This window comes from Lates calcarifer, linkage group LG23 (genome assembly GCF_001640805.2).
Source record: "Lates calcarifer isolate ASB-BC8 linkage group LG23, TLL_Latcal_v3, whole genome shotgun sequence".
Lineage (NCBI taxonomy): Eukaryota > Metazoa > Chordata > Actinopteri > Centropomidae > Lates > Lates calcarifer.
Window position 1 is genome coordinate 3,130,131 of NC_066855.1, and position 11,940 is coordinate 3,142,070.

Here is an 11,940-nt window from a genome sequence, read left to right on the forward strand (position 1 = left end):
TGTGGTGACTAATCAATGACTAACAACCAGAGAGGAAGGAACCAATCAGTAGAATCAGCTGCTGTTGTGTTTGTTTGGCTTTAAAAATCTGCAGACTCTCGGCCTCGACTGAGAACCGCACGCCAACTGTTCGCTGATACAGTAGAATCAGTATTAATAGCGCTTGATTGAGTTACAGATTGCGGTGTGGAAGAGTTTGCTGTCCAGATGTGTGAAACCTCTCCCTCTCTTCCTCCCCCTCTGTTCAGGGTAAACTGGATGCTATCTGGGCTCTGTTCCGCCGCGGGTACGACCAGGTCTCTCTGATGAGACCCCAGCCCGGGGATCATGTGAGTGGATGTATTTCATTTCATCAAAAATGCTTTCACACGCACCCCCACCCACATTCACCCACCTTCATCCTGCCTCCTGTAGTGTTTTATACCTGCAGTGACCCACAGCTGCACCACCCTCTTCTTCCTGTCTTTTACTCTTTCTTTCCGTCTTCATTTGACGCTGAAATGTGATTTTAAAAAAGCCTCAGAAACCTATTGTTATGCTCAGTTTTAAAACTATCCAGTGTCATCTGCAGTCTGAAAACACGCCAGTCATCTGCACGGATTACTCATCCCATCCTCCCTCCCGTCCAGCCGTCTCCCCGGGTTTATTCACTCCTGGTGTTCCTGAGCTGGCTCACACCTCAGCTGGCCTGCCTCCATCCCTCATTCTCACACCTGCTTCACATTAAACGCTATAAATTGGACAGAAAGCAGAGCCGCAGCTCCCACTCAGACACATCCTCATGTTTTCTGATGTGTTCGTGTGCTGTGTGTAAGCTGGTAAAAATTCTCAGCCACATGGTTTAGTTTTAATACCCGGAGCCTTTGTATCAAAAAGCCCCAGATAAGAGTTTGGCTTGAACGTGGAGAGAAGATGGGAGTTCACTGAGTTTAGAGGCTCTCTGGGGATGTTTTAAATCTCCCTGACACGTTTAGAAAATCCACTTTTAATGTTAAATGTTTTCACATAAACTCTTCGTTTTCTTTCTTTAAAAGAAAATGCAATTCACATGCAACAATATGTTAATCAAACATACATAACTGAGCCCGTCCCCCCCCACACACACACACCTTTTCTATTCTCCCTCCTTTCCACAGCAGGGAACAACAGGGCCTGTACTAAGCGCTAGTTAAATCCCTGCCTTATTAACAGAGTATTTTCCAATGATCTTTTTTAACGGGAATTCCACATTTAAGAGTGTTTTCTTGGCACCACAGGCAGGTATAGAGAGAGGATTTGCCGCCAGATAAGCTTTCAGTCCCAAAAAAAAAGTCATCATTAGCTTATGATTACATCTATACCAAAGCAAACTGGCATTCAGATAAAAAAGATGTTGGATTTGATTTCCTTTGTCCACAAAATTCTCTTACCCGAAGAAGCTTTTAGCAGCGGCTGGATTTGTAAGATCTACATGACGCAATGCTTATTCTCTAGAAGAAATCATGTGTCTCTTTCCGCTGAAATGACACCGCCTCCTCGAGTCATTTGTGGTTTTTTATGAAGCAGCAGAAACATCTTCCAGGCCACAGGTTTCTAAGTAGTGTAATGTCATATTTCACAGAGGAAAGAGTGGAAACAAGTGGCAGTGGCGGCTCTGTCCTGTCTCTACCTGAAAAGCTGTTTGGTGTTACATTTCCTGCAGCTGTCAGAGCAAAGCTGGCAGACTTTCAGGTTAATAGGAACGCTCACTCCCCTACTTAGTCTGGATTCTTGATTGGTCACTCTGTTGCTGTGGCACATTTTTCACCGTTGTGCCAATTTGCCACAGCAACAGCTGAATGTCACCTTTGAAACCGGCCTGAACAGTGCAGACGTCTCTAGCCTCAGTGTCTGCTTCAGAAACTGCACAGTGGGTTCTTACAGTAACAGTACGTCTACCCTGCACTCATGATAAGACTCACTTCTCAACGTTTTTAACAAATGACTATTACAACAGCAGTTCAGCCCATGTTCAGGTCATTAAACCTTTCCCATTTCTTGTTTGTAGCACTCCCTGCGGGTTAGCTCTGCAAGGGGAATAATCCACCACACAGGAAATAATGTGTTTTATACTGGTGGTTTGTTTGTCATGGGACACAGCTGCCTCTAGTTTGGACTCTCCACTACCATCAAACCTCAACCGTAGTCACCAGAATAACTTACCAAAGCACATCTGACCATTTATCTGTCGAACCGACACCTGTAACTATAGTTTATAAATTTAAAATGACACACAATAACACCTGGGATAGTTACAGTCATGTCGTTCTCTTCTCTCTCTACACACATTTTCTCTTTCCCTGCAATGAACCCAGTAACCCCTCTGCTTGTTTGGTTATCATGGGCTCTGTACAGTGTGTGTGTGCATACTGTATATATGTATACATACGTAACCACAGAATTCGCCAGTGATCGACTTAGAGTTGAGGCCACTGGGATGAAGTTATCTAAATTTGAGACAGGAGTCGGCCATTATGAGTGTGTATGTCACCAAACCACATCCATTACACTGACGTCAGAGTGTATATGGTAGAGCTAGTCCACATGAAGTCTCTCTCTCTCATTCATATAAACACATGCCTCCCCAGGGCAGCATTTAGCTGGCTAAAGGACATGAGGTAATACCTAAGGCAGACGACTGCCAAGGCTGTCTCCATCAACCAACTGACCATGTCTCACACACACACACACATTTTGCCCAGGCCTAGACAATTTTATGACCTTGGTAAGACTGCAGACAGTGGAGGAGATCAGCAAGAAAGAAGTGTGGCTTATTTTAATTCAGGAAAATGTTCAGAGATTCAAACCGCAGCTGGGCGCGAACAGAACAATGTACATGAAGCGAAGCTGGGTTAAACACACACACACACACACACACTGTGCACCACGCATGCACATGCAATTCAACAATGTCAGGTTGGAATTAAATCTGCAGTGAGGTCTACACACACTGAAGGTTTCATAAACAGCAACACGTGGTTAACTTGCTACTTGCTAACATAGTGACACATTGACGTAGATGGTTAGATTGTTAGCGCGGTCATGTCTGTAGGCTAGCCACCTCCAGCTAGCTAGCTTAGCTTAACACAAAGACTGGACTCAGTAATTATTGTTATGTCTCAGTTAAATGCAGGTAGTGGTTTATCTAGTTTTGCACAAGTCAAACAAACAAGGTAAATTAGCTAGCTCGCTAGCTATACGTGTTGGTAGGCAGATTTTGTTAGCGCCACGCTAGCTGTTTGGGCTAAGCCAGATACTGGCAGTACATCAGCTCCATATTTATCTTACAGAATAGAATAAGATCAATCTTCTCCTCTAATTCTTGGCAAACAAGCAAAGAAGCATATTTCCCAATGTTGTTACTTAAGAATTTCTGCTTTATCATTATTATTGTTAACAGGAAACTACACAGACCACAAAATTTATTTCAAGATTGTTTTCATGTTGCTCAATGCACATTTTTTTCATGCTATTCTGTTGTTTGCATCCTTTGTGTATTACCGTACTATAACATTCAAACATTCCCAGCGGAGCTTTGTAATATTCAGACGAAGCCATTCCCCTGTGACCTCTCATTCCTGGCACTGGAAGCTGTTCTGTGGAACTAAATGAAAGTTTTTACAGTTAATTACCCAGAGCAGATTTAATCTACAGCAGCTGAAAAAGAAACAAAGAAAAGATTGATTCATTTATCTAAATAAATTCTGTCTGGGATGGAGCCAAAGTGCAGGGCTACTTCAGAGAATACATGAATACTAAAAGAAGGCAGTCTCCACACATCTCCTCTCCACGGGTATTTCTCTGAGGCAAGAAAAAGTTTTAAAGAATCTGAGAAGATCCTCACGCAGGCTTCTTTTTTCATCAGTGTCTAGGAATGCCAGACTGGATAAGTGGCGACAGACCAGAAACTGGAGGTCGCTGCTAAATTCTTGTCCTTTTTCCCCCCTTTCTGTTTATTCAACTTTTTGTGTCTGCTCTCCGCAACTAATTTACCAGTAGAGATGAATGGAATGTGTCCCCTGGGACTGTTTTTATTGATTTCCTGCCAAATGTTGCCTCAGTGTGACTGTATGTTGTATGTGTGTCAGAGACAAAGACGTTGCTAACTCTACATGTAGTGGTTGTGGCGAGAAGAAAGGAGGTAGATGTAAAGATGTTCGGCTAAATGGAAGAGGACAGGGATGGCCGGCTGGAGAAGAGGGCAAAAGTTTAGAGTGGGATATTGGAGAATTGCCTCGGTTCAGTTTGGTTTCTTATTATTTTCTTCCGTCTGGTTTTGTTTTCTTCTCATCTCCTGCTGTTTTTTCTCTGCCTCTGATATTTTACACTGTGTCAACATTATAGATCCAAAACACAACCCTCTTTTCTGTTTCATTCATGCCTTTCTTCCAGAGACATTTCAACATATTAAAACTTTATTGAATCACAGGTTTAACACATTGTGAGTAATGTGTTTTTTAAAGATGGAGTGAGCTGTGCTGATCCCACACAGCTGTATGAGTGACATCAATTCCTGTTCCTTTAGTTTTCCACTCTGTAAAACCATGGTCCTGTGGCTCCGATCACTGATACTGGTTATTAGCAGATTAACATTACTTCACTCCGCTCTGGCTGCCAACCATATGCAACTACGGAGTGGGCTGGGTTTCTACGGTAACAACGACCTCTGTGAACCCGAGGGGAAGTTTGTGGTTATTGTAATATTTTACGAGTAGCGAAGGAGTGAAATGAGATTTCTGCCGGAACAAATTCACTTGTTTTACAGTCTGATAAGTCGACCGTAAACTGGTGTAAAGTTTCAGCTAAACTGCTACCTTTTACCCCCACCACCACCCACACACCCCTCCCATCAGCCGCCCACAAACACACACACCAGTCCCAGCCTCTAACCCCCAATCCTCCCCTATGGTTCTCCTCCATATGGTCTCTTCAAGAGAAGGGGAACTTTAGTAAACGAGTCAGAACATCGGGGACAGAACATCGGACTAACCAGGATAATTTGATAGTGGGGGCATCAAAGTGGGGATTTAGGTGTAATCTGGAACACCAGCTGGCCACACACACACACACACACACACAGACAATCAAAGAAAGACACAGGCACACAAACATACAAAGAGCAGTGACTGTACCATGACCCTGCAGTCGACTGCCCTCTTAACCCAAATGTACTGCAGATTAGACACCTGTGTGTGTCTGTACCTGAGTGTGTGCATGTGTGTGTACTACTTTTTACTACACGTGTGTTCTGTTTCATACTCTAACCTGATTCTACACTAATATAACCCAGCTGTTATATTGTGCAGAACATATACAGCGCATACTACTTTGTTTTCATCACTTTTTAAATCCCACACTAGTCAGGTTTCCATTCACATGTAGCTGAATTTCCAGAAAATGCAACTGAAAATCAACGTGCATTCCCACCCACTGCTGTTATGCAGATACTAGGAGTTGTTTAATTGAGATTAAGAGCTGGAGGAGCCACTTAAATCGTTGCAGAAGAAGAGGGTGCACCAAGCTGACGCAATTAAAAAAAGCACCAGTCGAACCTCTAATGGTGGAAAACTATGTAAAAATCACAATGAAAACGTTGCTCTCCTCAAAGCTCTGATGTTTTTGTGTTTTGTGACGAATAAGTTACATGTTTCATAAACAGTATCTCATGATTAGTTTCTGCTTTTGGATGGAAACACAATGATAACATACTGATGGTTAGCGGGTGTAATGTTAAACACATTCGCTATCTTCATTTAACATTTCTAATCAGCACTAAACTCATTTGGCAAGTCAGTTTTTTCAGGGATTTGGTCATAAATTAAAGTAAAAAATCTGACCTAATGTAGAGTAGATGAAAAGATCAACAAAGTCTTTAGGATTCATCCTCTGGCAACCATGAATCTGAACAAAGTTTCAGGGTTGTTAAGACATTTCAGTCTGGACAAAAGTTGGGTAAAAAAAAAAAAAAAACATTTAATTTAATCTTACATGTCTCTGTCCTTTTTCTTTAGGGTCGTTGTATCAACTTCACAAGGGTGAAGGATGAGTCAGCAGCAGCAGCCAAGGCCCCGCCTCGCACCCCGATCCACACGCCCTCGCCTCCACCGCCGGACAACCGCCCCGTGACCAGGACCACCTCCTCGTCTCCCACCTCCACCAGCCCTCCTGCCAGATCACCCCCGTCAGGCCCCGTACTCCCAGGTCCGCCGCCATCCCGCACACCCCCAGGGCTTCCCTGTCCACCGCCGTCGCGTCCCCCGCCCAGCCTCCGACCCTAAATCACACAGACAAACCCCTCTCTCCCGCCCCCAAACACCCACCCACCCGCAAAAAAACGCACCCGCTTTGATACACAGACTTACCGCTCAGTTCGAAGGCTGTGGTCCTCGCTGCCAAAGATACTCCTGCTATAAGCCAAAGATTTTGAATCCCAGTCATTCTGTGTTCCTCCTCTTGTAGGGCAAAGTGTAAAGTTAAACTGTAAACTGACAATTAAGTCATACATGTAAGTTTTTGTACATGCTATTACTTAGCGTGGAGATGTTTGAATGGCAGAGCAACCTGTTATGAAAGCTGAAATTTTTCTAACTTCAATGCCCATTGTGTCATTTTTTAAAAATGTGCCAAAGTGAAGCGTGAACTTCAAATCATCGGAAAAGGTCATTTTCTACAGGGTATTAGAATTTGCTAAAGTGCAATGAAAACAAAACAATGATTTTGAAAAGCAGTTTGACTTAACGTTTTGTCCCATACAGAGTGAGTGGGGTGATTCGGGGAAATATTTTTTGTTGCGTTGGCGTTTGTGAGATCAGGGAGGATTGTTGCTGGACAGCAAAGCATGTTGGGACAGGAAGTCCACAGAAGAATACTGCAATGGATGAAATTTCTTTGTTGTTTTTATCAACTACTGAGTTATGCCATTGTTATTGAGAATTAAGGTGAAAAGTAGGTCGCACGTGGAAACCTGAGTAACCAGGTTAAACTTAGAGCAGAATGGATTGGCTTATTTCTCCATTGCTGTGAGGTTTTGGGAATTGGATTTCAGAGCAATTTTAATCAGTCATGTTGTTGTAACTGAGAAAAAAAAAACACGATTTGCTAAAAATAAAATTTTTCGACGATTGTGAATTTTTTTCTTCACCTTTTTGTGACTTTTCCTTTATCCAACAACATGCTAATCCAACAAATTCCAACCCTTTAATACAGAAATGATACAGTTACATGATTTTGTGGTCCAGTCTTTGTACCATTCAGTGACAGGGAAGTGTACAGATGTTAAAAGGAAGGTATGTTTTTACAATATATGTTTGAGATATGTTTTTTGAATGCCATGTTGGTTGGTGTCTTTGAGGCTTTGGATTTTGTCCTTAACCACCTTTTCATGTAGTTGAATTTAGATTACAGCAATATATATTTTTTGTTTTTTGTTTTTTTTTTTGGTATCTGCGCACATAGACTGCTGGGCAACTACAGTATGTATTTGTTTTTGTTAGCATTGGGACATTGAAACTTATGAAATCAAGTAAACAGAAATCAGGTTAACGTCTCTCCTCACATTTTGTATACACATTCCTGATACTGTACTTTGATAACCATTATGTGTGTTTTATGTCGTCAGTTTTATCATCACCGGTCACATTGCAGGTCACATTGCAACTGCAGGGCAGTTCAAAGAGCATCTAATTTATTTTACTCCCCGAGAGAAATAAGAGGAGAGTACTTGAATATCGACAAGGTGTCCAACCACCAAGACGGACACTGTGCGCAGAATTTAGAAACACAACAGATAGCCAGTTAAAAGTCATATAAGGTTTACCAGCATTTCTCAACCCCTCAGCTACACTGAAAAAACAACTGAGAGTGATCCCATTGTATTTAATGTTGTTAAAACTGGGGGAAAAAAACATTGCGTGTCTCTCTTCTAGCTGGAGAAAAGACAGCCGCTAACAAGTACATGCTAAAATGGGGAAAAATGGGGAACATCACTGCCTCAAAACCATGAGATTTTGACTTCAGGGTGTAGAAACGCAGCTGAAAAATGTTGGTACTCCTTCTATATCCAGTGCCTTCTGGAATTTCCTTCTTTGATTTTTTTTTTTTAAAATATATTTTCATTTTAATGTACGTCATTCAGTTATGTCCTGTACCGTTGTGTTACTACATGCATTCTTAATCGGTTGCAGCGTCTTAAAAGCAGCTCCACTGCTGAGCTAAATGAAAGATTTGTATGTAAATCGCTTCACAAGATGTGTATAATCCACGTCCACGTTTTCTCTGAAAATGCCCTTTAATCTCACTCTTGGACATTTCAGTTAGCCTCTGCTGGAGTTGAACCTCTTTGAAATATTTCAGAAGAATGTACAACATGCAACAATTGTCAAAATGTGATTGTGCTATTATAACTGTAAACCATTTTCCACATCCTAAACCCAAAGAGAGGAAACACAGTTATATTGTTGTGATTTATTAATGACTAAATGAGAAAGTCAAAGTGGATGTATTTCATTTGTGAAATAAACATTCATCTTGAAAGTTTGGCTAGAGATGCAGTAAAGTGTTACCTTGGTCTCAGCAGTGCATCTTTCCTAATTTGCTCTAATAATAATAACTTTATTAACACCCATGAAAGACTTACAGTATAGATGTGAGATCAGTGCTTGAAAGGGAACCTCTGCAGACGTTATCCCGAGATGAGATGAAATGCGTTATGTTAACCAGTGTTTTTTACATGTATAAACAGCAGTACTGAAGCAAATATGAAAGACGTATATGATTTTCTTTGTTGGTTGACATGACTTTTTTAAACAGTATCAATAAAGGTTGACTTCCAAGCTTCTACCAGAGGGTTACTGCGTGTGATTTCCGATATCTGGTATATTTAAAATCAGAACTGCGTGCTACCCACACACACACACATACACACACACACAAAAGACACTGAGCTTATAGGACATGAAAACCTAATGTGACAACAGTGAGATATTTGCTCTTTAATTAAAGGTAAACATAATGTCAGAGATTTGTTTTTAAAAGTTAGCAATTAGCTGGCATGGAGCATGTAGCAGCTAAAGAGCCAGATGTTTCCTTTAGGAGGTGGTGGAGACTAAAACAGAGCTAAATAAGAGAGATAATACTGAACTTATATTCACCAGATTCACTGAAACAAGATGTAAAATAAATTCAAATTTGATCTTGTGTATATAAGCTGCTGTTTGCTAACATATTAGCCATCAACTTGATATAATGTCTGTTTTTGCTGCCCAAAAAACTGTTATTACAGCTTTATCTGAGTTATTGCAGCACATTGAGGTAATCCCAAAACAGAGGTAAGCTGTGTATCCAAGTGAAAAAAGGATTTTTTTTAGCATGTTAAGTTATCCATTATCCCACTTACTCCCAGCTAGCCTGTTACAGAAGAGCAAACCAGCAAAATCCTCTCGCTGTGGACGATTTTCCTCATTCTTCAAAACTCCTGAGGCGTCCTTTTTGCTGATGGAGTGGGGAGTGCTCTCCACTGAACTTCCCCAACTACTTTTTTCCACGGCCATGCTGGGTTCACCACTGGCTGCCTTCCGGTCACAAGATTAATGCTAACCTTTCGACCTCTATACCTCCCAAATCGCCAAGAGACAGAGAGGATGTAGGAGACAATGTCACTGTTGGACCTGAAGTCAAGTGTATCAGAGCATCTCCTCCAGCTCCAGGGATGTCACTCTGCAGCTGACAATCAATAAATAACCATGAACGTGAACAAAAACACATTCTGTGCTGAGGGAGTATTCAAATTCTGTTTCTCTGGTTGGTAATGAATTTAATACAGCCAGGATGGCCCCCATGAGCAGTTCCAGCTGGATAATTACGGCAAAGTCTGCGTTTTTTCCCCTCCGCGTGTGGAGGAGAGAAGGATGTGGTGTGTTGAAAAGGGTGGGCTGAATCAGAAAAATGGAGAAAAGAATGGAGAAAATGAGGCAGACGGGCAGTCAGTTCTTCAAACAGACACGCCGAAACGAAGGGAGGGAGCTGAACAAAGCAAAAGCAAAAATAACAGCAGCTGGGACTCTCCTTCACAGTCCCATCACCTTCACCAACCCCAGCTCCTTCTCCATATCCACCCTGCTTCACATTTACATATATGTTAGTATTATTTAAGCTTGATAGTTACATTCTTACATAACATTTGTGTGTAATTGTACACACGCTGTGATGTTAACTCACCCTGTATTTAGTGTACAGTAAAAAACACACACATCCTGTTTGTTGGAACTGCAGCTCTCTGAAGTGGCATTCTGCGACCGTGACACCATAATGACCTGAAATGATGTTGATGAAGAGATGGATATCTAGCCAGTGTGTTTGCATGGTTACCAAAATACATCCAGTAGCAACAAATTAAAATTACAAAAGCACACATCTCTGCAAAGTCACAAACTGTGGGATCTCTTAAATCTCTTAAAAACACACCGTGTGAAGCCCGTTGTTACTGGCTGCTTAATATATCCAGCCCACAGGTTGAACCACTTCCTGTCTGACACTGCACATCACACACTTGCTGGGCTCTTTTGAAAATGTGATGATTTGACAGTGTGTTGATTTTCAGTGGCATGGTCACACTAACACTGGTCAGTCTGAGGAGCCAGTCTGCGCTCAGCAACGCCCTTTGGTTGCGTCCGAAATCATTCCTTCGTTCACCGCTCCCTACATAAGTCAGTCAGTGTTGGACAAGTAACTTGAGAAACTGTAATCAATACCTCATTACTTGTGCACACAAGTAACTACATTACTTTACATAACGTTACTCATTACTTTCATCTCTCAGCTGCCAGCTAAGTCAAAGGTACCTTGATTTGTACCACCCACCTAAACATTGTTGTAGACCAAGCACACTTCCCCCATGGCAACAGCACTCCCCAATGGCAGGGGCCTCCCCCAGCAGCACAATGCTCCCACCACACCACAAAACTCCCCAGATCCATGGACCCACAGCACCCAAAGGATCCACTGCCAGTGTCCCACAATGTCACCACAAGACATCCCCAGAGGTCCTGTGTCCATGCCCCAACGGGTCAAAGATGTTTTGGCAGCACGAGGGGGACTGACACAATATTAGGCAGGTCCCACAGGTGCTGGATCAGACTGGGATCTGGGGAGTTTGGAGGCCAGGTCAACACCTTGGGTTCTTTGCCGTGTTCTTAAAGACATTTCTGGGCAGTTTCTGGGGTGTGGAGCTTTGTCCTGCTGGGGGAGGCCCCTGCCATTGGGGAGTGTGCTTGGTCCACAACAGTGTTTAGGTGGGTGGTAACATCCAGATGAATGAAGGACCCAAGGTTTTCCTGCAGAACATTTTATGGTGACAAGATGATCAATGCTCGAACGTTAAATACTGTGTCTGTGACTGTTCACTCTGACTGTAACCTTACATAGCCCTAAAAAAAAAGTAAAGCAAGGTTGGCTGAAAGTTGGAGATAAAAAGCTTGAGACATCGCAGGCTGTCATTATCCTTTTAAATGAGGAGACCTGAGGGCTGCTTTTACCTTTTTTTACTGTCCTAAAGAGGCATTTTACAAGCTAAACTTTGTGACCTGGATGAAAAAAAAAACCCCTGAAAGTATTACATGAGTTGTTTCCAGAGTTTCAACCTGACAGCCAGCTCAAGTGGCAGCCTGTAAACTTTTAAAGTTGTCGAAATCCTCATTTATTTTCACAAACAAAAGTCTGGGTTCAAAGGATTAAGAGTGGTTCTGAAGGGCTCTGCAGCCACATCACAACAAGCGTTTCGAGCTAGCTCTGTGCTTCTAGTCTGGTTCACAGATATTCAGACAATATTTGTGGGAAGTAAATTCCTCCGTCAACCACCGTCATGAAGCAGGCGAGGCTGCAGGCAGATTTGTGCAAAGCCTCCATAGAACATATCATTATATAAAG

The 11,940-nt window shown here is 42.2% G+C and overlaps 1 protein-coding gene across 1 annotated transcript in view; it reads left to right on the plus strand.

Moving 5' to 3' along the window:
* The window catches only part of antxr1c (ANTXR cell adhesion molecule 1c), a 33,659-nt gene extending 24,805 nt beyond the window's left edge, over positions 1–8,854 (plus strand). Inside the window, exons 17-18 of the mRNA XM_018661087.2 lie at positions 249–329; positions 6,030–8,854. Of these exons, the coding sequence (XP_018516603.1) occupies positions 249–329; positions 6,030–6,296 (348 nt within the window). The 3' untranslated portion in view covers positions 6,297–8,854. The remainder of the gene's footprint in view (positions 1–248; positions 330–6,029) is intronic.
* Positions 8,855–11,940: the final 3,086 nt, after the last annotated feature.